The sequence below is a fragment of the Spermophilus citellus genome (genome assembly GCF_964194105.1).
Source record: "Spermophilus citellus genome assembly, chromosome: 9".
Taxonomy (NCBI): Eukaryota; Metazoa; Chordata; class Mammalia; order Rodentia; family Sciuridae; genus Spermophilus; species Spermophilus citellus.
Genome location: NC_138191.1, coordinates 88,859,723 through 88,882,169, shown reverse-complemented (window position 1 = coordinate 88,882,169; position 22,447 = coordinate 88,859,723). Strand labels below are relative to the sequence as shown.

General features: G+C 47.9%; 1 protein-coding gene across 4 annotated transcripts in view; it reads right to left on the bottom strand.

The window, feature by feature from the left end:
• KANK4 (KN motif and ankyrin repeat domains 4) overlaps positions 1–22,447 on the bottom strand; it is a 71,445-nt gene that overhangs the window by 14,024 nt on the left and 34,974 nt on the right. For 2 of the 4 annotated variants that reach the window (XM_081306351.1, XM_081306350.1), the window contains 5 exons: positions 16,248–16,333; positions 7,868–9,778; positions 6,531–6,642; positions 3,346–3,561; positions 1,550–1,637 (listed from right to left, as the gene is read on the bottom strand). In XM_081306351.1, coding sequence (XP_081162477.1) covers positions 1,550–1,637; positions 3,346–3,561; positions 6,531–6,642; positions 7,868–9,778; positions 16,248–16,263 — 2,343 coding nt within the window. In that variant the 5' untranslated portion in view covers positions 16,264–16,333. Of the gene's footprint in view, positions 1–1,549; positions 1,638–3,345; positions 3,562–6,530; positions 6,643–7,867; positions 9,779–16,247; positions 16,334–17,621; positions 17,728–22,447 lie in introns of those variants that run through there. The other 2 variants (XM_081306352.1, XM_081306353.1) reach the window with 2 other exon arrangements.

Here is a 22,447-nt window from a genome sequence, read left to right as displayed (position 1 = left end):
AGTGTCAAAGTTGATGACATCAACTCTGTATATAACATGACCTAAGGGCTTAAAATAACACAAGTTTAGATTATTTACCTAAAGGGGAGGGGAAGCTATTGGGGTATGGTTGTTATGAATGATTTCATGCTCATTCTGAAAAGAGCACTGGGTTTGGAGTCACTAAATCAATGTGATTAGGTTTGAGTCCTGTTTCAGCTTGCGACCTTGGAAGTATGTAACTTTTTTGAATACTACTTGTCCCTATTACAAAGTGGGAATGGAAAAATGGGCTGTGTTCCTTATTTCCAAGTCTCTGCAGAGTGGGGTTCTTGCATAGCCTGCGTTGTCTCTCAGGCAGGGGCAAGGAGGGAGCTCAGGGGGACATCCATGCTCAGATCATAATGTGGGTATGGTTGTGGGGTTGCACATGCATGGCCTCTGATCACTTGCTTTTCCAATTCAGGAACAGAGAAATCACTTGTGGCCAAAAGACTTTTACGTATCAGAATCTCTCCCTGTCTCCTTTCTCCTTCTCCCTCCACCTTCCTTTCTCTCTCTCTCTCTCTCTCTCTGATCCTAGAAAGGAATATGTGCTTCACCCAAGGAATCTTCAAGAAAATCTGGAGAAAGACCCTCATAGTAAGGAGCATAGCACTGGATTTTAAATGAAGAGGTAAGACTTAGATCCATAATTTGTTTAAGAACAAGAAACAGGAGTTTCAATTCACATCCACACCGCACACTGCTTCTTTAAGTCTGGGAACTGCCATATGCCAAATCAGTTACAATAAAATAATAAAAATTGCCTGGCCAAGTAATAAACTCTGTTGAATTAATATTTTTACTCTTTGGGCTCTTCTGTAGAGGAGAGCAAAATAGGTTTTAAAACACTTACAGGTTGTTCTGCTGTGTTTCTGTCAGCTCTCTCCTACCGTGGGAAATGTGCCCATGTCAGTAGCTCTTGATTAAAAGTAGGACCCAATCATCACATGTTCAAATCTCCATGGGCCACGAAGGTACAAAGGAGCAAACATGGATTTTCTTGTTTCTGGACCCATAGGTGCACTTTAAGTAAAGCAGTAATAACTATGGAATTATGTGTCAGAGCTTCAGGGGGTGGACACACATCACTCATCACCACTGTTGTGTTGATGAGGAGGCAGGCTCTGAGCCTTGCCATCACTCACTTCTTGCCTCACAGGTGAGGTTCTGGGACCAGAACCCACAGCTCCCATTCCACGTGCTCTTCCCACTCCACCCATATGTTTCCCCAACCTCAGGGCAGAGGTTTGAGCCTCAGCCACAAACACTTTGGTGACAGACACTCCAGTGGCCATGCCTAATCTCGCTTGGTAAATGCCTCTGAGCCCCTGACCTACTTTCTCATGCAGATTGATCCTTCCACATCCTCAGCATAATCCATCATTTTGGGTGGCAGCATTTGGGTAAATGACAGAATTTCCTGAGGAGAGGGACTCCTGTGTGCACACTCACACCCCAGCATAAGGCAAGGGGCCAAAGTCACCCTGGTGGGAAATCTTTACACAACAATGGAAAATCAGAGTACCAAGAGCTGGTCGGTGGTGGTCCCAGTTTCCGGCAGATACTGGCTCAATGCTCGGCATGCATTAAGAAATTCTTCTGAGGGTTTATATCTAAAGAAAACAAACACACACGTATGTGTGTGTGTCTCTGTGTGTGTGTGTATATATACACACACACACACAGACACACACACAGAGAAGCACATTTATGTAATCATTCTCCACATTGATAAAAAAACAACTCTCATTTTCCTCTTTCACTTCTCAGCAACTCAAACACCCAAACCCAGTAACTCCCCCAGGATAGGGAACATTCCTCAGAAGTGTGGGGTGATCTGAGCACCCTGCTGATGTGGCTCTGAAGAGCCTTTGCATCCTGCTCTTGTTGGAACAGATAAACCAAGTTGCAGAGGCTGTGGGCTCAACACAATGCCTGACTCACTGGGGACTGGAGGGCTGCTGTTGACTCTGGATGAAATTTTTTTTCCTGGGTGGACTAGAAAAAAAAAAATCCAACAAACCCAACACATACCAGCAAATCTCTTCAGGTCCTTCTTCCATGAAGGAATCACAAGGGCTAAGAGTTCGTAAAATGAGAATCACTGACACTGGGTGCCACAGCGACACGCACACAAGCCTCAGTGGGCTCCAATGGCAGCGGTCCCCGAGAGCCCACACTTTTATTTATTTTTAATTTTTTGCAGTACTGGGAATAGAACCCAGGGGCGCTCTACCATCAAATTGCCACCTCAGACCTTTTTATTTTTTGAAAGACAGAGTCTCACTAAGTTGCCCAGGTTGACCTGGAACTTGAGACCCTCCTGCCTCAGCCTACCAAACAGCTGGGACTGCAGGTGTGCGCCCCTATGCCTGCTTGCTCAGCACAGTCTCATCGGGCTGCCAGACAGAGCACCCTGTGCACCTGCTCACAAACCAGCTTCTGTTGCTGCTCAGCATTCCCCCAGCAGCAGGCTGCAGGTGGTGATGATGATGATGCTGGTGGTCCTGACTCAGCTATTGCTACTCTCATCAGGAGCCCATTCCATGGCAGGAACTGTGTGAGGCACGTTAGTGCTTTTTCTCACACAATTCTCAGATCAAATCTAAGAGGTCACTATTATCCACATTTTTTCAGATAAGGAAAGGGAGGTGACCCCAGCTTAAGGACCTTGCCAAAGAATACCATGGCAGAGGCAGTTCTTGGATCAAGGTGTGGTCAGCTCCAAAGGCTGATCACTTTCTTTTCCAAGTCAGGAAAAGAAAAACTCCCCCTCTCCTTTCTCCTTCCCCACCACCTTCCTTCTCTCTCTCTCTCTCTCTCTCTCTCTCTCTCTCTCTCTCCCACCCCCCACCCCCAATCACATCACGTGCCTCTCATCACTTTACAGGGTGGTGTCACCTGGCCAACAAGAGAGGCAGAGAAGTGTATGGGTCAGAACCAGCAGGTCCAAACTGCTCTGCTAGCAGCATCACTTCCCTCCGCAGCCTCCATCTCCACTCCTGTAAAGTGGGGATCATAGTGATGGCTGCCTTGCAGGATCGTGAAAAGGCTTATATAAAATAATACTTGTCCATCCATCACATTTCCAGGGCTAGGTGAATGTTGGCTTTATCCACAGACTCTACCTATGACAGAATATTCCAGGAGTCATGTCTGTTTAGTTCAGCCACTGCCCAGAGCCCAGCCTGGAAGAAAACTCAACAAACTATGCCCAACGGGTGGATCAACAAATGACCCAATGACCGAATGGAAGGGTGAGCGCATGCCCTCGCCCCTCACCAGAGGAATGGCTGTCCCCTCTGCACCCATCTGACTCACCTCTCAGCCTTGGGATGGGAGGCTTCTTCCCCATACCCGCTTTCCTGGCCTGTGCTGTCAGTGCCCTCAGGGACATCCCGTCCAGCCTCGCAGCTGGTGGCATCTTTGCCCCGCCTGTGTTCTGGGCCATCACATTTCTTCTCAGCCTCGCTGTCAGACAAGTCCTCTGGAGAGCTGTCCTCACCACTGGTCTCCTCGCTGGAAGTGGTCTCATAGCTGGAGAAGGAAAAGAGGTCACTCGTCCTGTCCTACCTGCCCAGGGCTATGTCAACACCAAGGAGAACAAGGCAGGTCTCAGGTCACACTCCCCAGTTTACTAACCACATCCTGCAGGCCAGGATGAGGAGGCTCCCAGGAACCCTACAGTCAGAGAAACAGGCTCTGGTGCCGGATGCCATTTGTGAAGAAAAGCTAATTTTTGCTCTTTGCAGCAAATACACCAACACCCTATCCCTGAATTGGCTGATGATTTGATGATTCAGACAGGCAATCCAAGGTTCTCACAGAGCCATTTGCTTCTGGAATCCTAATGTTAGGTCCAGAGAGGAGCCCAAGTCTAGGTTAGCATCCCCACCTCCACCCTGAGTTCCCTGAATTGCCTGACAAGTCTTCACATCTCTGGGTGGAAGGCAGACCTCCTGCAGCTCTCTGCTCCCCAGCCCAGGGTGAGACTGGTAAGGGGTGAGCTCACCTGCACCTGCTCCCAGCAGGACTCAGATACTCAAACACGCACCTGCTTTTCTCACCTGAAGCCTGTTAGAACTACAACTTGGAGCAGCAAAAGTGTGGTCTCAGGTACTTGTGGCTTTGCTCCTGACAGTGATTCTTACATTCAGCTATAAACGATCCTATTGCCTTGTCACAACCAGAGACCAGGGGCATAGTACTGGACGATTTACCAATTCCCCTGCCGATATTCAACAGGAGATCCCAATGGAGGATGCTGGTATTAAGATCTGGGATTTGAGGACACTCTACAGAGCCACAGGGATCAGTGACTATGGTTGCTGCTGAACCCCTAAGGTCCTTTATCCATCAGTGGCTTCTACATAAGAACTTTGGGCTCACTGAATCTGCAAACCCAGCAGTCTCCTGGGTATGCCTGCATTCTGTTTTGCTTAATTCTCAGATATTTCTTCTCCATTGTGTTTGGAATAACAGTTTCCTTTTGTGATAAAGAAATGGGGGACATACTATGTTTACCAAGCTGTGTTCATCTTAGAATTGCTTCCATAAAAACTTCACCTAGGGCTAGAAGTGTCACTCTGTGGTAGAGCACTTGCTTAGTATGTGCAAGGCCCCAGAGTTTTGATCCCCAGCACCACAAAGGAAACAAAACACAACAAAAACAAATTCAAATAAAATTTTTACCTGGAAAAAATTCATTGAGCACCTACTATGTGCTAGGTAGTGTTCTAAGTGCTTATATCAAAGCCCCTGCCTTAGGGGAGCTTATATGCTAGTAGGAAGAGGCAGATACAGACATGCAACAAATATTATATACAGAAAGTGATAAGAATAATGCACAAAGTTAAAAAGGGCCATGGGCTAGTGTTGGGAGGAAGAGCTACTTCAATTAGGACATGGGTTCTTAACCTCAGCTGCACATTAGAACTCTTGGAGGGGGTTAGCATTCCCAGTAGGTGGACTAATTAAACCTGAGTCTTCAGCATGGAGATCAGGATTATTTATGCTCCCGCACCCCAGGAGGGGCTCAGTCTAAGCAGGGGAAGCAAATGCCAGGACCTTGAGATGGGCCTGAGCTCAGCATGTTGGAGGGAGGCGAGGCAGGATCTGGGGTGGACAAGAAGGCTGAACCATGATCTAGTTCCTTCAGGTTTGGGCACAGAGAGGGACTGTGAAGGGCATTTAAGCTGGGCAGCAGCTTGACCTGCATTAGGCTTGGAGATTAGGCTGATCCTCCTCCTCTGCATGTGAACTGGTAAAAGCAAAAAACATGGTTCTTCATGGGCCAGAGGGTCACATACCAGAGGAAGTGGAAGCAGCAGCCCACCTGACAATCTGCTTCATCATTTCTGATGTTTCCCTCACAGAAACTACAACAATGATGCCACCCCGTTTGTGTCTAGTGTTTTGTGTGACTTAAGTTTGCAGGATCCCCACTTTTTCTGGGCAGTCTCCCGGACACACCGCCTGCTGGGCTGGACCCCTCCTTGGGCTTCCACAGCATCCTGTGCTTCCTTGACTAATACATCTGGTTTTGGCACATCAGCATTTCTCCCTTGTTTCTTGACGTATCTGAGAGCTAAAGGTAGGGACCTTGATCTATTTGACTTTTTTTTTTTAATACCCACCACCTAGCATATTGTTGGCATTTAATAAATGCTGAATGAGCAATTTAGAAAATACAGTCATGTGCTTAGTGACATCATAGATGTTTTGACTTTTGTAAGTACTTTGTGGTGTCCCATAGTGACAAAAAGTGCCTAATGCTGCATTTCTTAGAGGTATCCCTGGTTGTTAGGTGACATGTGACTGTAATTTTCTTTCTTTCTTTCTTTTTGGCACTGGGGAATGAGCCCCAGGGGGTTTTACCACTGAGCTACATCCCAGGTCCTTTTAAAAAAATCTTTTCTTTTAAGACAGGGTCTCACTAAGAAGCTGAGGCTGGCCTCAAACTTGCAATCCTCATGCTTCAGCCTCATGAGTTGTTGGGATTAGAGGCATGTGCCACTGTGCCCAGCTGCATGACTATATTCTAAATCCAATGTTTAAGTCCCTAGACTACAGAAGGCTTGGTTCATGTTCTTTATCAATATACTGGTTGTTTCCCTTCATTGCCCAAAACTTGGGTTTGGTTTGCAGTAAGTTAAAGGAGAAACATTTTAAACACATACAATTGTACTAGTTTCAGTGTCATGGTTCGGGTTAAAGACCTTCCTCAAAGGGTCCATGTTCTCCCAAACTCCCAGAAACCACCCAGAGTCCTGGCCCTGGGGGAGACCAAAGCCAAGTATATTAAAAGCAGAGGTTCCAACAAACCAGCACATCTGGCAAAGAGCCAAACATGTGCAAACCCGACATGGAGTTTTAAAGGACCTTGGAGATTAATTCCCTTGCAGAAGAACAAAAACCAGATGCTTCCCCCTAGAAAAGACAGCACCGAGGACAACAGCAGGAGAGGTAGCAGGGAAGGCAGTCGGAGCTTCACAAGCGATGCTTACCCACCGTTAACCCCAACAAACTGAAGGTTCTTTTTGGTCCCATTACCTCCTGCACGGAAGCCATAGTCTTTCTTTTTCATTATGGATTTAAGGCTGGTCGACGGGGAGCTCTCTAGGTAGATACAACATCACAGGTTAGAAAGATCTTGGAGTAGCAAAAGCAGGGCTTTTCCTTTAAGGGGATACAGGTTGCAGGTGTGTGAAAAGGTGGACAGGGACAGAAACCAGATAATGCAAATCAAATGTTTTGGGGACTTTGGGCAGAAGTCTGGTTTTCTGGTGGCTGTCAATAGAATGGTTCCTGTTAATGATGCCCCTCTCTGTATGGCTGAGTAGAGAGACTGGAACATTCTCCCAGGGAACCACATGGGCACATGTCATTGTTGTCCCTATCTTATGGCTAGGAAATCTGAGACTCAGGCTTCCTTGGGGAATGGCAGAGCAGGAATAGAACTGAGGTCTGTGGACTCATGGGCCAGTACCCTTCTCCACTCAAGGGCACCTCAGCAGTCCTTTCTAGCTCGTGTGCACGTTGACACTTGTGATGTGGGGGTAGTGATGACACTGGAGACATGTGAGCAAGGGCACAACCTCATGCTGTGCTCAGTGGTATGGGAGGCATTTCCCAAGGGACAAGATGGAAACTAGTGCCAAAATGAGAAGGCAGCCAACCTGTGATCTGTGGCAGGAAGCAGATTTGCATGCTGCCCACTGAGCCAAGCATGGTAATGGCTCCACTCTCCTCAACAGTGAAGAGTGTGAGATGGGTCAGAAGAGGAGGAGCTGCTCTGGCCCATGTGAGCCCCTGCGCCCATGCATGCGCACAGAAAATACAGTGAACAATTCCCAATCTCTATATAATGCTCATCCAAAACCAGGCTAGAGAAAACCTCTGATGTGGGAGGGCCAGAAAGCGTTTTTCCTGTTCCAGCAGGAATGCCCTTGGCCAAGGGCAGGACCACCCTTGGCCAAGACTTTGCCTTTGTGTGATGAAATGAGAACAGCGCCCCCTCTGGGTAGACCCAGTGCTGCAGGCACATGGTTTGGCAAAGGGAGCCTGGGCTGGATTTCAGTTCCTATTTGCCCTCCCTGGCTGGCATCTTTGTGGCTGACACTATCTGTACAGCTGTATGTGGTGGCCCTGCAGTCAGACTCACACCTATACAAGGAGAGTAGAGGTGCGGCCCGCATGGTTACACAGGTCAGTTTTTATTCCACTAGGCTCCTGGAGGTGCTAAAATCTTTTTAGAAATCTACTCATGTAACCAAAACCCCTTTTCCCTTGGATTTGTCATATAAAGGAGAAAAGGTTCCCTGCCTTGGGCACCTGTATTTACCAGTTGGAGGGGAGGAGGGTGGGGCTGCAGGCTCCTGTGGGGGAGCCTGGGCTGAGTAGGCAGACAGCAGCTGGTTGAGGGAGCTGAGCAGCTGGCTCTGGATGCTGCTGAGCTTGGAGGCAGGCTGCTTGATGGCGCTGGCCAGCTCCGGGTACCCATGCTCCAGGCAGCTCCACTGCTCCTGCAGGAGCTCCTGGATCTTTTTCACATATTGCCCAATGGTGGCATCTGTTGGAGAGCTTGGGGGCCTTCCAGGGTGCTCCTTCCCTGGGAGCTCCTCCCTGACCCCTGGGGCAGCTTCTCTGTCACTGCTCCATGAAGAACCTTGTGCTGCCCTGGCCAGGCTCTCGCCTCCTGCCTGCAGGCCTCCCTCGTGCTCAGAGCCCGCTTCTTCAATCCTGAGTTCAGTGGGGAGGCAGCAATGTAAAGGGGAGGCAAGGACCTTCTCAGGTCCCTGTGGCAGTGAGAGCTGGGGCGGTAGCACAGGCTCTGCCAGTCTCTGACCCGCTCCAGTGTGACCATTTTGCCCCCATAGGAAGCCATTCTCCTCTCCCCTGGCCCCCCAGCTTTCAGAGTCTGTGATGCTCAGAAGGTTGACCCCGATGCTCTTGTCACATGACTCCCCTGGGAAGAGCCCACGGGGAGGGTCAGTGTTCACCATGGCATCAGCCTGGCCCTGGGCATCTCTGGACGTCTCTTGGCTAAGCTTTTCTTGCAACTGGGCTACAGTGCACTCCAGCTCGCGAATCCTCCGCTCCCGCGTCTTGATTTCCTCTTCCTGCTGCTGAAGGGCAGCTCGGACCTGGGTCAGTTCCTTGGTTCTGCCAGACAATTCACCCTCAAGGGCTGAGACCTGCTCCTTCAGGGTGGAGATGCTGTTGGGGTCCACCAGGGCAAGGCCCAGGCTTTCCTCAGTTACCCGGATGCCGATGCTTCTCACATCCAACTCTATGGGCGGCGGGGGTGGGATCTCACTGATGTTGAGCTCGATTTCCTCCAGAGGGAGCTCATTCTCAGGGATGGGAGATGGCAGAGGTGGGGGGCTGGGTGTTGAGGAGCCAGGGGTGAGAACCCCTTCTGCTTCTCTGGTTTGGTGTTCCCCTTCCACATCCTCTAGGAGTGCATTCTGGAATGCAGGAGGAGGCCCTGGGAGAAACAGGTGATTTGGAGCCTTCACTTCCCCCTCTGCAGGCTCAGCCCCCTCCTGGACTAGCTCTGGGAGCCCTGCCACCAGGTCTCCCAAGTCGCGGACTGTCAGTTGGGCTGATGCTCGAGGGCTGGAGCTGTGAAAACCTGCAAATCCTTCCGCTGGGCCAAAGGTGCCATCCCAGACGCTGCCGTCCCCCTGCAGAGGAGGGAAGGCAGGAGGTGCTGGGAGACCCGCGCTTAGGTTTGGCTCCTCCAAGGCCCTGTTTTGTGGCAGCGTGGCTGGCATGCTGGATGCTCTCAAAAGCTGGGGCCGCCCACTCCCAGAAGTGAGCTCGGCTTCCTCTGGAGCAGCAGCCTCCAGCTGCCTGGAGGCCTCCGCCAATAGGGCCTTCCTATGATAGCTCACCTGGCTCCCGCTGGCTGAGGCGTGGGGAGGATCACCTAGCAGCAGTGACTGGGTTTGCTCCTGGGTCCTGGGTGACACCTTCCTTGGCACTGCAGGGGACCAGTTTTGCTGGGGGATAGTAACATGGGGGCGAGCCCCACTGTCGGGAAGGCTGAAATTGCGGGGCAACGTGCTAAACTTGGCCTGCTTGGCTCTTCTGTGGATAGGAATCCTTTTGATGGTGTTCCCTTTCTCAATGTCATCTACATACTTGAGGAAGTCCAGGTCCAAGTGAAAGCCATATGGGGTCTCCACAGAGTAGGGGTGGCTCCTTGGAGGGTCTTTCTCTTCATTCCCCCGAGAGATCTGGTCTTTGGCTGAGAGGAAGAAGAAGGGGGGGGGGAGAAGGAGGAGAAGGAGGAGAAGAAAAGTTAACAAAATTTACAGGGTGATGAAACTTAATATCTGTGATTTCAACTTGACAATGTCACGTGAGATTTCTCCCAAATGTTCTAGCCTCTAAATTGTGCTGAGAAGTTCACAGTCCTTTTGACTGTACTGGGAAACCATCTTATTAAAGCAATGTGTATTTAGCCAGTGCCTGCAAGGGAACAGGTAGAGGGAATGATTTTTAATTTGCAGTATGTCATCTCAGATGTTGCTGTGGAATCTGCCTGCAGACCAGAGAAACAAAATTATCTCATACTTTTTTTCCCATTTGGAGTCATGTAACCATTGAAATGAAGTGGCCAGGAACTGGCACATCAGGGGGAGTAATTGGCAATTATGGATATGGAAGGTTTTGAAAGATGAGATACACAATTTGCTCAGCATAAAAAAGAAACTTGCATTACTTAAATGGGAACTAGTAAATCTTGCTACACTGGAGGTATCAAGGAGTTATGCCCTCTACATTATTGAAGCTTCCTCCCATGCCTGAGCCTCCAGTTACAAGAAGATCAGAGAACTGCAACAAGTGAGCCTGCATAGCTAATGCTCTTTCCCCCTGAAAACTGCTTAGTGCTTAACAAGTGATCATGCGTAGCTGAATTCCACTTTCAAACACCATGTCCTGTAATGGAATACATTTTTCACAGGTTGGAAAAAAGGCAGAGAGGGAGAAGGGCCAACAAATGTCAAAAGGGACACAGGCCAATATTCTCCAAGAGATATGGACCCTGTGGATCCTGTGGCTTTTAAGGCACCCTGAACTATGGGGGATGCTATGGGGAACTTTACACCAAGGTGCCATTGGGCTCCCTGCAGCATCCACCAACTGACCCCCACAGAGGCCACTAAGAACAAGTCAGTCCTTCAACTGTTGGAGTCCCTAGGAACTTGTCTCCAGGCATCCTCTTCTTCCGGTCAGAAGAAGACTGGGTTCTTCCAGCATTCCTCATGTGATACTATTACCTCTGACATTCTGCTGAGCATACTCTGAAAAAGCTGAGCTCAAAAGAGATTCAGAATACAGATTCTGGAGCTCCATCTATTTCTCTCCTCCTAGCCTTGCTGCATCTCATCATCTGTAAAGTGGAAATAATAATAGGTAATATAGCATTATTGTGAGGCCTAATTAATTAATAATGAATATAAGGTGCCTGACACAATGCCTAGCACATGATAAACACCTGATACCTGCTCAGTAGTCATTATCTTTGTGGAAGACCAAAATATTGAGAACTGAGGCCTCAGGATGGAAATCAACCCATGTAATTCACTGTTGCATATTCTGGGTCTACAAGTTCTTTGTGTCTGATTCCCTGGCTCTAAGGGGAGGGGGCCCTGTGTGGAAAAAGCAGCAAAGCAACAAAGCAGCAGTAATTCAGTTCACTTCCCTCAGCCACGATTTATTCAGCTCCCATGGGTCAGTTGCTAAGCTAGGTCTCAAGGGCAAAAGGATGAGTCAGGTATAGCTGCCTTGCCCTCCAAGGATTGATGAGATCCAGTAGCAGCACTGCAACACGTGCGGTATAGGAGGGTGAGGGGTACAAATCAAGCACAAGGTACAGTCTTCCCTGACTTATTTTTTCAATTTCTCTAAAAACTATTTTCTTAAACATGGAAGCTAATTTTGCCTTGGTAAGAGAGAGTAGAAATCACAAAAGTGACACAGGACTGGGTGTTAAATGAACAAACAGGAATTTATCAGGAGAATAGGAGGGTGAAAGATATTATACCAGTTTATCTCCAGATGGTACCATCAATTCCTACCCTCTTTAGACAAGCAAGCAAATTCCACATTGAGAGGTGGAGTCTGTTTCTCCATGCCTTTGGATCTGGGCTGATCTGTGACTGCTTTGACCAAAAGAATATGGCAGAAATGATGCTGAGAGAATTCTATGCTGGGTCTCTTAGGATGCCCAATTGGTGGGAAGTTGGCTGCCAAGTAAGTCCAACTTCCCTTAGGCTGCTATGTGGTGAGGAAGCCCACAGAGGGAGAAGGGTCCTGCAGAGAAAGGAAGAGTGATGTCTCACCAGCCCCCAGCGATTCCAGCCATCCTAGCCCAGGTGGTAGGCAGGAGAAAAACAGTCACCAACTCAGCTGGGCACAAATGGCACAGGCTTTTAATCCTAGTGACTCAGGAAGCTGAGGCAGGAGGACTGCAAGTTCAAACCTCAGATACTTAGCAAGACCCCATCTCAAAATAAAAGTGTAAAGAGGGCTGAGGCTAAATATCAGTGATAAAGTGTGACTGGGATCAGTCCCCAGTACTGCTAAATAAATAAACACACATAAATAAAAGTCAGTAGCTGTCATCCGACTTCAACTACTGGAAGGGCCCCAAGTGAGAAACACTCAGTTGAATCTGTATCAATATTAAATTATGGTGGTAAACCACCAAGTTTCAGGGGGGTTGCTATCCTCTAATAGATAGCCAGGACAGATATTCTAGATAGACACCAGAATGTGCAAAGACATGGAGACATGGAATTGCATAGTGTGCCAGGGCTCTGAAAAATGCAGCTCATATGGCCAGAATCTAAAGTTTGGAAGAGAAGAACAAGAAGCAGAAAAAGAAAATTGGAAAGGTAAGCAAGCACCAGGTCATGGAGCAACCTACATACATGTCAATAAGTTTTGATCTTATTCTCTAGGTAACAGGAGTCACTAAGAGTTTTAAACAAGGGAGTTGGGGGCTGGACTTAGCTCAGTAGTAGAGTGTGAGCTCAGCATGCATGAGGCCTAGGATTCATTCCCCAGCATCCCAAGAAAAGATTAAACAAGGGGGAGACTAGGTCAAGTGTGATTTCAAAAGGAGTACCTTGCAGAGGACTGTTATTATTATTATTCTGTGCTGCTAGGAGTTGAACCTATGACCTTGTGCATGCTAGAAAAGTACTCTGCCCCTGAGTAATACCCCCAGCCCTCTCAGAGAACTGAAGAAGTATAAAACTAGGGACCAGCTGGGAGACTGTTGATGTGGTCAAGGTCGGAAAAACTAAAGGTAATGGAGGGAAAGGGACAAGATGAAAAAAGATGCAAATGATGGTGCTACCTGGGGCACACTGGGGCTTGATTTTCCCTGAGGATGATGATAGATTAGGGCTGAGCTCTTCCCCTGTGCCTGCCTGATAGCTGCTTCTTCTGGCTAATGCCACATGCTAGCCAGGTGGCTCTCTGTGCTGAGGGAAGTATAGTTACCTCCAAAAAAAATGAGACAAAGCCAACTAGACATATGAAGACTGAACTCATGAACATGAACTGCCAGCCATCATTGCTGAGCAGAGCCACAGGCCTGTGGGCAATTATGTCACAAGCACGGTAGGGAACAGGATTGCGTTGCTGCTGATATACACCATGGTTCCTGTTGGGCTTCAGAACTTCTGTAGCAGCTGCCTGGCCTCCAGGTAGATAAGGAGCAAACACTCTTCCAGCACCCCCAAAAACTCCCTATCACTTCCCATTCACCCACATAGTTTTTCTTATACCAACTACATCTCCCTTCCACCCCAAAGCAGCAGGCTGGCTGCTTCAGTAAATGAGAGCAATGATTCCAATTACACTCGGCTATATTCTTAAGTCCTTTGGTTCACTCAGAAGCCCCCTGGAGTACAAGGACAGGCCAAATCAGAGAGGAGACATTTGTCTCAAGTTAAGTGGAAAGCAGATTTATGACCCAGAAAGCAAAGACCTCTCCTAAAGGAGAGTCTGCATTATTTACCCTTATTGCCTCTGTTCAGTAGAAATGCACTGATTTGCCCAGAGGCCTCTGGGAGCAGGTTCAGAACACAAATGCAATAATAGCATCAAGTAAGAAACAGCAGGTTCAGAGGCAGAATCTTCCACAGGGAGGCAAAGGGAACCAAAGGAGTCAGAGAGTAAGCAGTTATCATGGATGAGAGGTTTAATAGGCACTTTCTTAAACCCATCCTCATGTGCATGCATGCGTGTGCATGCATGTGCGCGTGCACGCACTCACACACACAGTCTCACTCGTGGTCCATCACGCTGCCCTGGCTGCCACTTGCCACTCTTCAGCCCTTTTCTTTTTCCCAGTGCAGGCAGAATGTTGGACCTCAAGGATGGAGCTTGAGCTGATAGGCAGGGAGACCCAGCCTCACCATATGCTCCACTCCTGTTAATTCTATTTGGTGACAGGTATGCAGGAGCTCACAATTCCAGGCATGGGGCCAGGACAAGAATTAGTTAGGAGATCTGTCTGTACTCAAAATGACATTTGGATCAGATAAGCCAAGCACAGCTAGGCTGGCTGGATTTGAATTTTGGCTGTCATCTCCTACCCGTGAGGCTCTAGGCAAAGTATTTCATTTCTCTATGCCTCAATTTATCCATATATAAAGAGGAGATAATAATTCTTAGAGTTGTTGCAATATTAAGGCTCATGGCACAGAGTAGGTACTCAATGAGCATCCTAAAGTTGGTGGAGTGGTGGGTGGGGGAGGATTTGCTAAAAATTCTCTCCCTAACTCTGTGAGGACTACAGCCTCAGGAGGGAATGAGAGCCCAAGAAAATAATTCTGGAGAAAAAAAATGAGTTTGGGGAAAAGAAAAAAGTAAGCTACAGGAGGCTCGAAGCTACCAGGAACTGTCTTTTTCTGAAAGCAAAGCCAAGGAGTAGATGCCTGGGAAGGATGTAAAACATAGCCATCAGCCTCAGAGTCACACACAGGTGGAGGAAGAGGGCTGGGAAGGGACAAGGTAAGGAGGGAGTACCACAGAATCATCTGGAGGGACAAAAGAAAGTTCAGCAGGTGACTAAACCAATTAGAGGCACTGAAAGGGAGAAAGAAACATTCAAAAGTCTGTAATCAGTGTCTGGAGGAAATGGGAAAAACAGAAACAGGAGAGAAAAAATGGCTAAAAATAAAGCCAGAAAGAACGGGAATTAAGTCAGCCTCTTCAAAAGGCCAAGGCAGCCAGGGAGGCTTTCCTGCTTGGCCTTTACTCTGAGACGCTGTGCATGCAGGGAGGGGAGCCTCTTGGGAGCTGCTGTGGGTAATCTGTGGAGATCGGTGATGCTGAGGATGCTGAGCAGGGAACAACGAGGCCAGGTGGCAGGATGACAGGCCCCCAGGCACTAAGGTATTAGCTGGTGCTCTCTGGGACCACTTCCAGTGATGCACTGCAAAGACAGCTCTCTGGGGAGAAAGGTAGGCCCTTGAAATATATGGCAAAGCATCTGGAAAAAAGCAAGAGGCAGGGCTGCAGCTGATGTCTGCTCCCTAAGTCCTGGGCCAAAAAGGGCCATGTGATGCATCGGGGATTACAGGCTCTCCTATTTCTAACACTGGGTGATCTGGAAAAAGAATTTCATCTGAAGTCAGGAGACCAGAGTCTAGACTATGACCTTCAGCAAGTTTCTTGGAAGGGGAAGAGGGATATATGTATCGAGACATCCACTGTGCTTGAGAGTTGTTATTCAACAACTTTACATGCATTAGCACATTTAATTCTTTACCAATCCTAGGAAATAGTATTCATACCTGTTTATAGAGGGGGTATGGTAGACAGTTTGCAGAAACAGCCACAGTATTACCCCAGCCTTTGTACCCAACAACTACCTTGACCACAGGGTGGGCCTGTGACTGGCAGTGGCCAGGAGGGCAATGGCAAATGTGGTATACGCAGAGATGAGCATTGGTTGTACATTGAGATTTGTCTCTTCTTGTTGTGTTTGAACACTTCTGCCACCATGTGTGAATGGGCCCCAGCTAGCTTTCTGGATGATGAGCAACAGTTGAGCAAGCCGGCCAACACCAACCATCACTGACAGCCCAGGTGACATGCTCAACCATCAGACATGTGAATGAGGCCATTCCAAACTGTCCGACCCAGCCAAGCCACCCAGAAGACCATGTAAATGCGCCTAGGCAGCTCAGATCAGGATAACAAGCCTGCCAACCCAAAGAATCTTTTGAGAAATAATAACTGGCTTTAAACCACAAAAATTTTAGTGGTTTACTAAGTGGCAAAGCTACCTTACCTACAAGGGAACTGAGGCTCAGAGACATTAAATGACTTGTAGAGTCACAAAGCTGTGAATGGAGACACTTTTGCCACGTGCCTCTTGACTTCAAATTCCTCATCTATAAAACAAAGGTAATGAAGGAGGGTTCCCTGCTCCCTTCCTGATGCTTGGGTGAGATGAGAAGATGCTCTGAAAATTACACAGGTCCAACATTTTGTATTTTATGATTTCATTTCATTCTCTATTCTTCTGTAGTTCACATCTGAAATACATGATTTGGGCTTCCCTACACTGCCTATTTAGGGAACATCTCCTACAGGCCTCTCATAGGCTATTTGCAGGATTTATGGTAACTATCCCATTCCAACCCAAGTGTCCCTTTAAACCAGGGAATAGTAAGCCCCCTGCCTACCATCTGTCTTCTCCATCTTAGGGAATGTGACTCTCCGCCTCTCAGGCACTCTTCATTCGCTCAGTCTGTAAGATTCCTGGAGAGTTCTGAAAGAAAGAAGGGTAGAGGGTGGAGAGTTCCTTCAGAATTAAGAGTTGAGGAAACACAGCATCAAAGAAAGTAACACTGGTCTCTGCCTTTCTCCCAGGGTTCACAGACCCCTGAGGAAGGACAGAAAGAACCTGAACTCATTCGTAGAGCCCAGTTCTGGGCTTTGTGGATTGTGAGTGATGGTTGACAGTGAAGGTGCACTTGGTCCAACCCCCTAGTTTGGGAGATAAGGAAACTGAGGCTGAGGAGAAAAAGGTCTGTCCAAGGTCTCTCACGCTATTAATGAAGGAGCTGGAACCAGACCCAAGACTTCTCACAACCAGCACAGTGCTCATTCCATAAAATCAACAGCTGACATTTACCTACCCCTAACCTGGTAAGGGACTTCCAATGCATTTTGTGAAAAGGTTAGAATGAGAATACCTGTCGATGACCTGCAACACCCCAATCAAATACAAGACAAAGATGAGATAATTGTAAGTACTGACAAGGGGCTGACACTTATGGGTGATTTCTTACTGTGGGCAGAACAGAGGAAGTTCAACCCAGGTGGTCAGAAGACATCAGTATTTATCCAAGTAGAACATTGTCCTGGCTGAATTAGTGTCCCCTGAGGTTTGGCCATAAATTCTCCCAGAAGTTTTAATCCATTCCCAGGACTGACTCTTAAAATGGTAAACAACCTCGCTCCTGCCCCCATTACAATAAATCACCCAGGAAATTGGCTTTTTATGATTATAACTCCACACACATCAGAATAATGAATTATCCGTGATACCACAGCAGTGAAAGCAGGGCTGTTTTAGGAATTCCAAACTGCTTAACGACGACATCCAGACCAGAAAGGTGGACTGCTGATGAGGGAAGGGCTGGCGAAACTGAGAGGAAGAGAGATCCATGAAGAGGGTGGAAAATAGGGAACCAATAAGTAACCAGAGAAGAAAAATATCAGGCCTGTCCAGTAAGAGAGAAATGCTGTTATAGTTTGGATGTGAGGGTCCCCCAAAAGCTCATGTGTGAGACAACACAAAAAGGTTTAGCTGAAAAATGGTTGGATTAGGAAAGCCTTAACCCAATCAGTGAATCAATCCCCTGATGGCGATTAACAGTGGTAACTGGAGGCAGGTAGGTGTGGCTGTAGGAGGTGGGTCACTGGGACATGCCTTTGGGATACTATTTTGTTTCTGAAAGTGGAGATCTCCCCCGCTTCCTGATCATCATGTGAGCTGCTTCCCTCCGCCATACTCTTCCACCATACTCTTCCACCATGTTGTTCTGCCTCACCTCGAACCCTGAGGAATGGAGGCTGCTGTTTATGGATTGAGACCTCTGAAACCAGGAGCCTTCAAATGAACTCTTCCTCCTCTACAAATGTTCTTGGTCAGGTCTTCTAGTGACAGCAGCAAAAAAAAAAAAAAAAAGCTGACTAAAACAAATTCTAAAGTTTACCCAACCAAAAGTTTGGTATGGCTTCCTTCTGTGAACATGCCTTCTCCCTCCAAACCCAATGCCCTCTGTCCTGCCTAGTCTATTCCAAACCATTTTCTATGCAGGCTCTTCCTGGTGCAGGTCTGATGGAGTTCCACAGGGTGGAGACAGAGACACTCCTTGCAGAAGGAATGCAACAATTGCTACTTGGCTTACCTTGAGGCCACAGCACCTGACGTGCAAGTGCTTGTGAGTGACAGAGTTGGAGTATTCCAGAAGTTGGGGATAAGGAAGGCGAGAGCATGGATGGTCTGGGAGCTAAGTGTGGCCATGAAGAAGGCAGAGAGTGGAGAGGTATGGAGGGTTCTAACCTGGGCCGAGGGAATGTGATCATAGGAAGGCTCCAGGTAGAGGACTCAGCTGCCTCTCCCCCCCAGCCAGGTCTGCAGTCTGTGCCAGGTGATACCATCAGCTAGGGGAGGATCGAGAGAGTCAGGTGAAGCCTGGGGAAGAAACGAGTGATGCCTGGCCCTTCCATCATCACAGCCTCTGCTCTTTCTTCTGGGCCTCTCTCCCTCCAACCTCATAGCATTACTGAGCCATGGGAGTAGATGGAGCATATGACATATCCAGTTAATCTCTTGAAATCTTCACACCATAACCCTGAGGGAATTATTATTATTCCCATTCCTCAGAGAGAAGAAATTGAGACTGAGAGTGGTCACACTCACTCAAGGTCACAAAACAAACAACAAGCATTGGAGTAGAATGTGGCCTCAGGTTTTGCCAACTCCAAGCCTGTGCTGAGAGCAGAAGTGGTTTGGAAGCATAAGTCCAGCCCTGTGAGGCAGCCCTGTTCAAGACACTCTGATTGGTCCTGAGTTCTCCTGAGGGGAAGATGTTTCTGACAGATGTTTCTCGGCATATGAAAATCCCTCAGGTCCACATGTGTGGGCCTGAGGAGGAGAACGTCTGTCTCTCTTACAAAGCCTCCTGGGCCAAAGGAGAGCTCTGCTCCTCCAAGGTGGACACCAAGCACTCTACCTTGAGAGGGGGCCGCCTGGGTGCAGCTGGATGTCTGACTGAACAAATTCTCACCAGCCCCTTGGGGACATCAGTCAGGCTGGCTGCCTTTGGCTAGAATTAAGAATTCGGCCTGTCTCTACCTGATAGTAGGACTACGGATAATTACTCAGCACACATTAGGTCAAATTTCACTAAAAAGAACTTTGTAGAGACCTCTAGGTTTCCCTCTTTGTCTTGAATTTTGCTAATATTAATCATTTCAAAGCTAGAGATTTCAAATGTGGTTGGCACCCCAGCTCCCTGAAGAAGGGACTCAGTAATTTTTCATTCTAAAGGCCTCTATAAACACAGGAAGGAAAGGAGGGGACTTTCCTGCCCACGACTCACCACTTCTACCCGCCCTCGGCTCCCTCCCTCCACAGCCTTCTCCACTTCCATCCCTGGTCCTTATGGCAGATGTCTTGGGGTTTAGCTAAGGGAGATTCCTTGGAGTGGGTGGACGTTTGATGTGGTTAGGTGACTGGAAAAGAAGAATAATTGCCACATCAACACATGCTACTTTGTTATACAGTAGAATATGAAAATAGCTTTGTTGAACAGAATTCCCTATTAAAATGGAAACTTGCAACCCTCTGGAACATTTAAGGCTCTGACATAAAGCAATTTCTTCCTCGTTCTGTTAAGCTGCATCCCCAATGTTCAGCACCTGTGAAAACCTGCTGTTATTACGTAAATTTTCATTCATTTGTGGACTATCCCAGGGTCAAAGATCCCCAATCAGGTTCCAGCCTTTCTCGTTAGCTCATCATCCTCAAGATTTATGTAGTGTTCTCTCTCTAGCTCTTCTCTCCTAGCCATCTGTAAGCTTGCAAAGGTCAGAATTCTTGCAAGATTCGTTCCTGTCCAAGTCCCCACGTGTAAAATGTGGCAGGCACCGTTTTGAAAGGAACAAATGAACTCAGCATGGTTTTTAAATGAACAAACAAGAACAGGAAACAAAATGTCCTGACTTCAAATGGAATCCATGGAAAGAAATCAACAGGTGCTAAGCACTTACTCTGGGAATCAGGTATTTGGGCATGATTTCTCATTTCACCTTCACACAAACCATCTTGAGAAATAGGGCCCACTAACAAATGAGAAACTAGGAAGCTGGGCATGGTGCTGCACACCTATAATCCTAGTGGCTAGGGAGGTTGAGACAGGAAGATCGTGAATTCAAAGCCAGCCTCAGCAAAAAGCGAGGTGCTAAGCAACTCAGTGAGACCCTGTCTCTAAATAAAATATAAAATAGAGCTGGAGCTGTGGCTCAATGGCCAAGTGCCCCTGAGTTCAATCCCTGGTAACCACCCCCTGCCCAAAAAAAGAGAGAAACTAGGGCACAAAGAGGTGAGTGGCCAACTCAAACTTTCCCTGTCAATCAGACACCTCATGTGGCTCTATCATTCTGCGGTATCTTTCAAATCCTATAGGGCAGTGAAGCAGTGGGGACCCAGGCTGCCCATTCAAATCCATCAAGGCTGTCACTGTCCAACAGCAATTATGGTCCTCGTGTAACTACCAGACCATGTTAGGGATATCTTCAAAAGGTCTACACTCCTTCCCAAGAGCATGGATTTCCCCGTCAGCCCAACTCTGGCAGCATTTACCCACACCCTCCCCATTTCCCCATTTATTCCTTTCATGAGCCATTTCAACCTCGTTTCTAACCTCAAATCCAAATATAAAGAAATTTTCCCTTCCTTAGTCCTAAAACTGAAAGCTAGTTCTGCATTTTTGTTTTCTTCAAATCCTTCTTTATTCTGTAATAATAAAAATACTGTATTTCATCCCAGGGCAGGCTGCGTGCCAAAATAAATAGCACCTTGGATTTCCTTGAAAAGAGAGCTTGGCTCAACACACAACCTCACTGCCACGGGAATTCTTGGAGAATTCAACCTCACAAAGTCAAATATTTAGCAAGGTAGTACACCCAACAGCAACCCACCCATCCCTGCACCATCGCTTGCAAAGACAAAGCACCCTTTCCAAAAGAGAGAAGAAAAAAAAATCATCCATACCTGGGACCAATCCTGCTAAGATGATGGGAGCTTCGCTTTCCCCATCCCAGGACCCCCAAACCTCCAAATGGAAATATTTTTGTGCTAAGAAGCAGGAGGCATCTGACAGCTTGTCATTGAAATGGTTGAAGCCCCGGCACTAGAGGAGGGCAGAATCTAAGATTTTTGCCAACCGAGTTCTCCAGCCCGCTCACTTCCCGCCTCGAGAAACAGGGAGATAACTCATGCTCAGTGAAGAACAAATTAACACAATCTCATTAACCCCATTCCCACATTTCCCTGCAAGTGTCTGTCATTTTTTGCCTGCATTGCAGCAGCTGCATCTGGAGCTCCACGAAAAAAGAAAGAACAGTTGGGGGAAAAGCTTGTGTGCACATTACCTTCCCCAGCATCCTCCCCCTGCACAGTCTGGAGCGGGAAGGACTTCTCCCTCCCTCAAAGCCAGCTTGGGGCTGCAGGAAGGCAGCAGATTCCTGTGAGTTCAGTACAGCCCTCTGCTTCCCAGCTGTGAAAGGACTTGGTCAGGTGATCCGTGACCTTGTTGGAAAAGCAAATACTGACTTCTCTTTTGCTCCCAGGGATAGGGGTCAGAAAGGAATTCACCGATCAGTAGGTTAATACTGGATCTTGCAGAAAGAGGGAGAATGCTCAAAGCCTTCCACTGCAAAGTTAGTTTCCTGAGCTGCCATCGTTTCTGAAGGACCCATCTAGAGACATTCCAACAACACGCAGCCAAATCTGGAAGCTCATCCCGGACAGTCACAGTCGCAAGTAAGTCTGCTTTTCCTCACCCCCACCCCCCACCCCCACTGCAGCCGCTGTGGCTCATTAGTGAAACTGATCCTCGTAAGGACAGCAGTCTCCTGAGGAGCTGAAAGCCTTCAGGAATGCATCACTTTCTTTCTGCTCTGCGTTAGAAACAACTATCCCCTACAGCTCTCCTAGGGTCCCAGGACCCCATGAAGCCTTGATCATTAAGTGAATGATAGTCTGGCAGCAGACAGGGCAGAGCCAAGATAGGAACAGTGACCAGTGAATAGCTGGGCCGGGCTGGCAGCTCCTGCTTCCTGCTGCTCCATCAGTCTGCTGCCCTTGAACACCCCAACACATCAATTGTGGCAGAAGAGAAAATCAGGCAAGTACTTGCTATGACAACCAAATTGTCATCCAGTGGCTCCAGCTACAGCCAGGGTTCTAATAACTGTAAAGACCTGTGACTTGGGACGGATGGGGTGGAGCAGCCAGACAGAAGTCACAGCTGTGGGAGGAGGAACATCCCAGGTTGTCCTAGGCAGGCTGAGGAGTCCAGCCAGACTGCTGCAGCTCTTTGGAGCAGAAAGCAGGAGTGCTGCTCCTGGACCTAAAGCAGACAGGCACTGTGGCATGGTCCAACACGGGGCCCAGAGAGCTTCCAGGCTCCTTTATGCAGGCTCAGCAAGAGGATTAGAGGGACCTTGTCCCCTTGACCACCCAGGACTTCAGCCAAGCAAGATCATCCTACAAAGCAAAGCCTCACCAATAAGCAACATCAAAGGCACTTTCCAAGGCCAAGGCAGGGTCCTGTCTATCCTATGCTGAAATTGATGCTGGTACCAA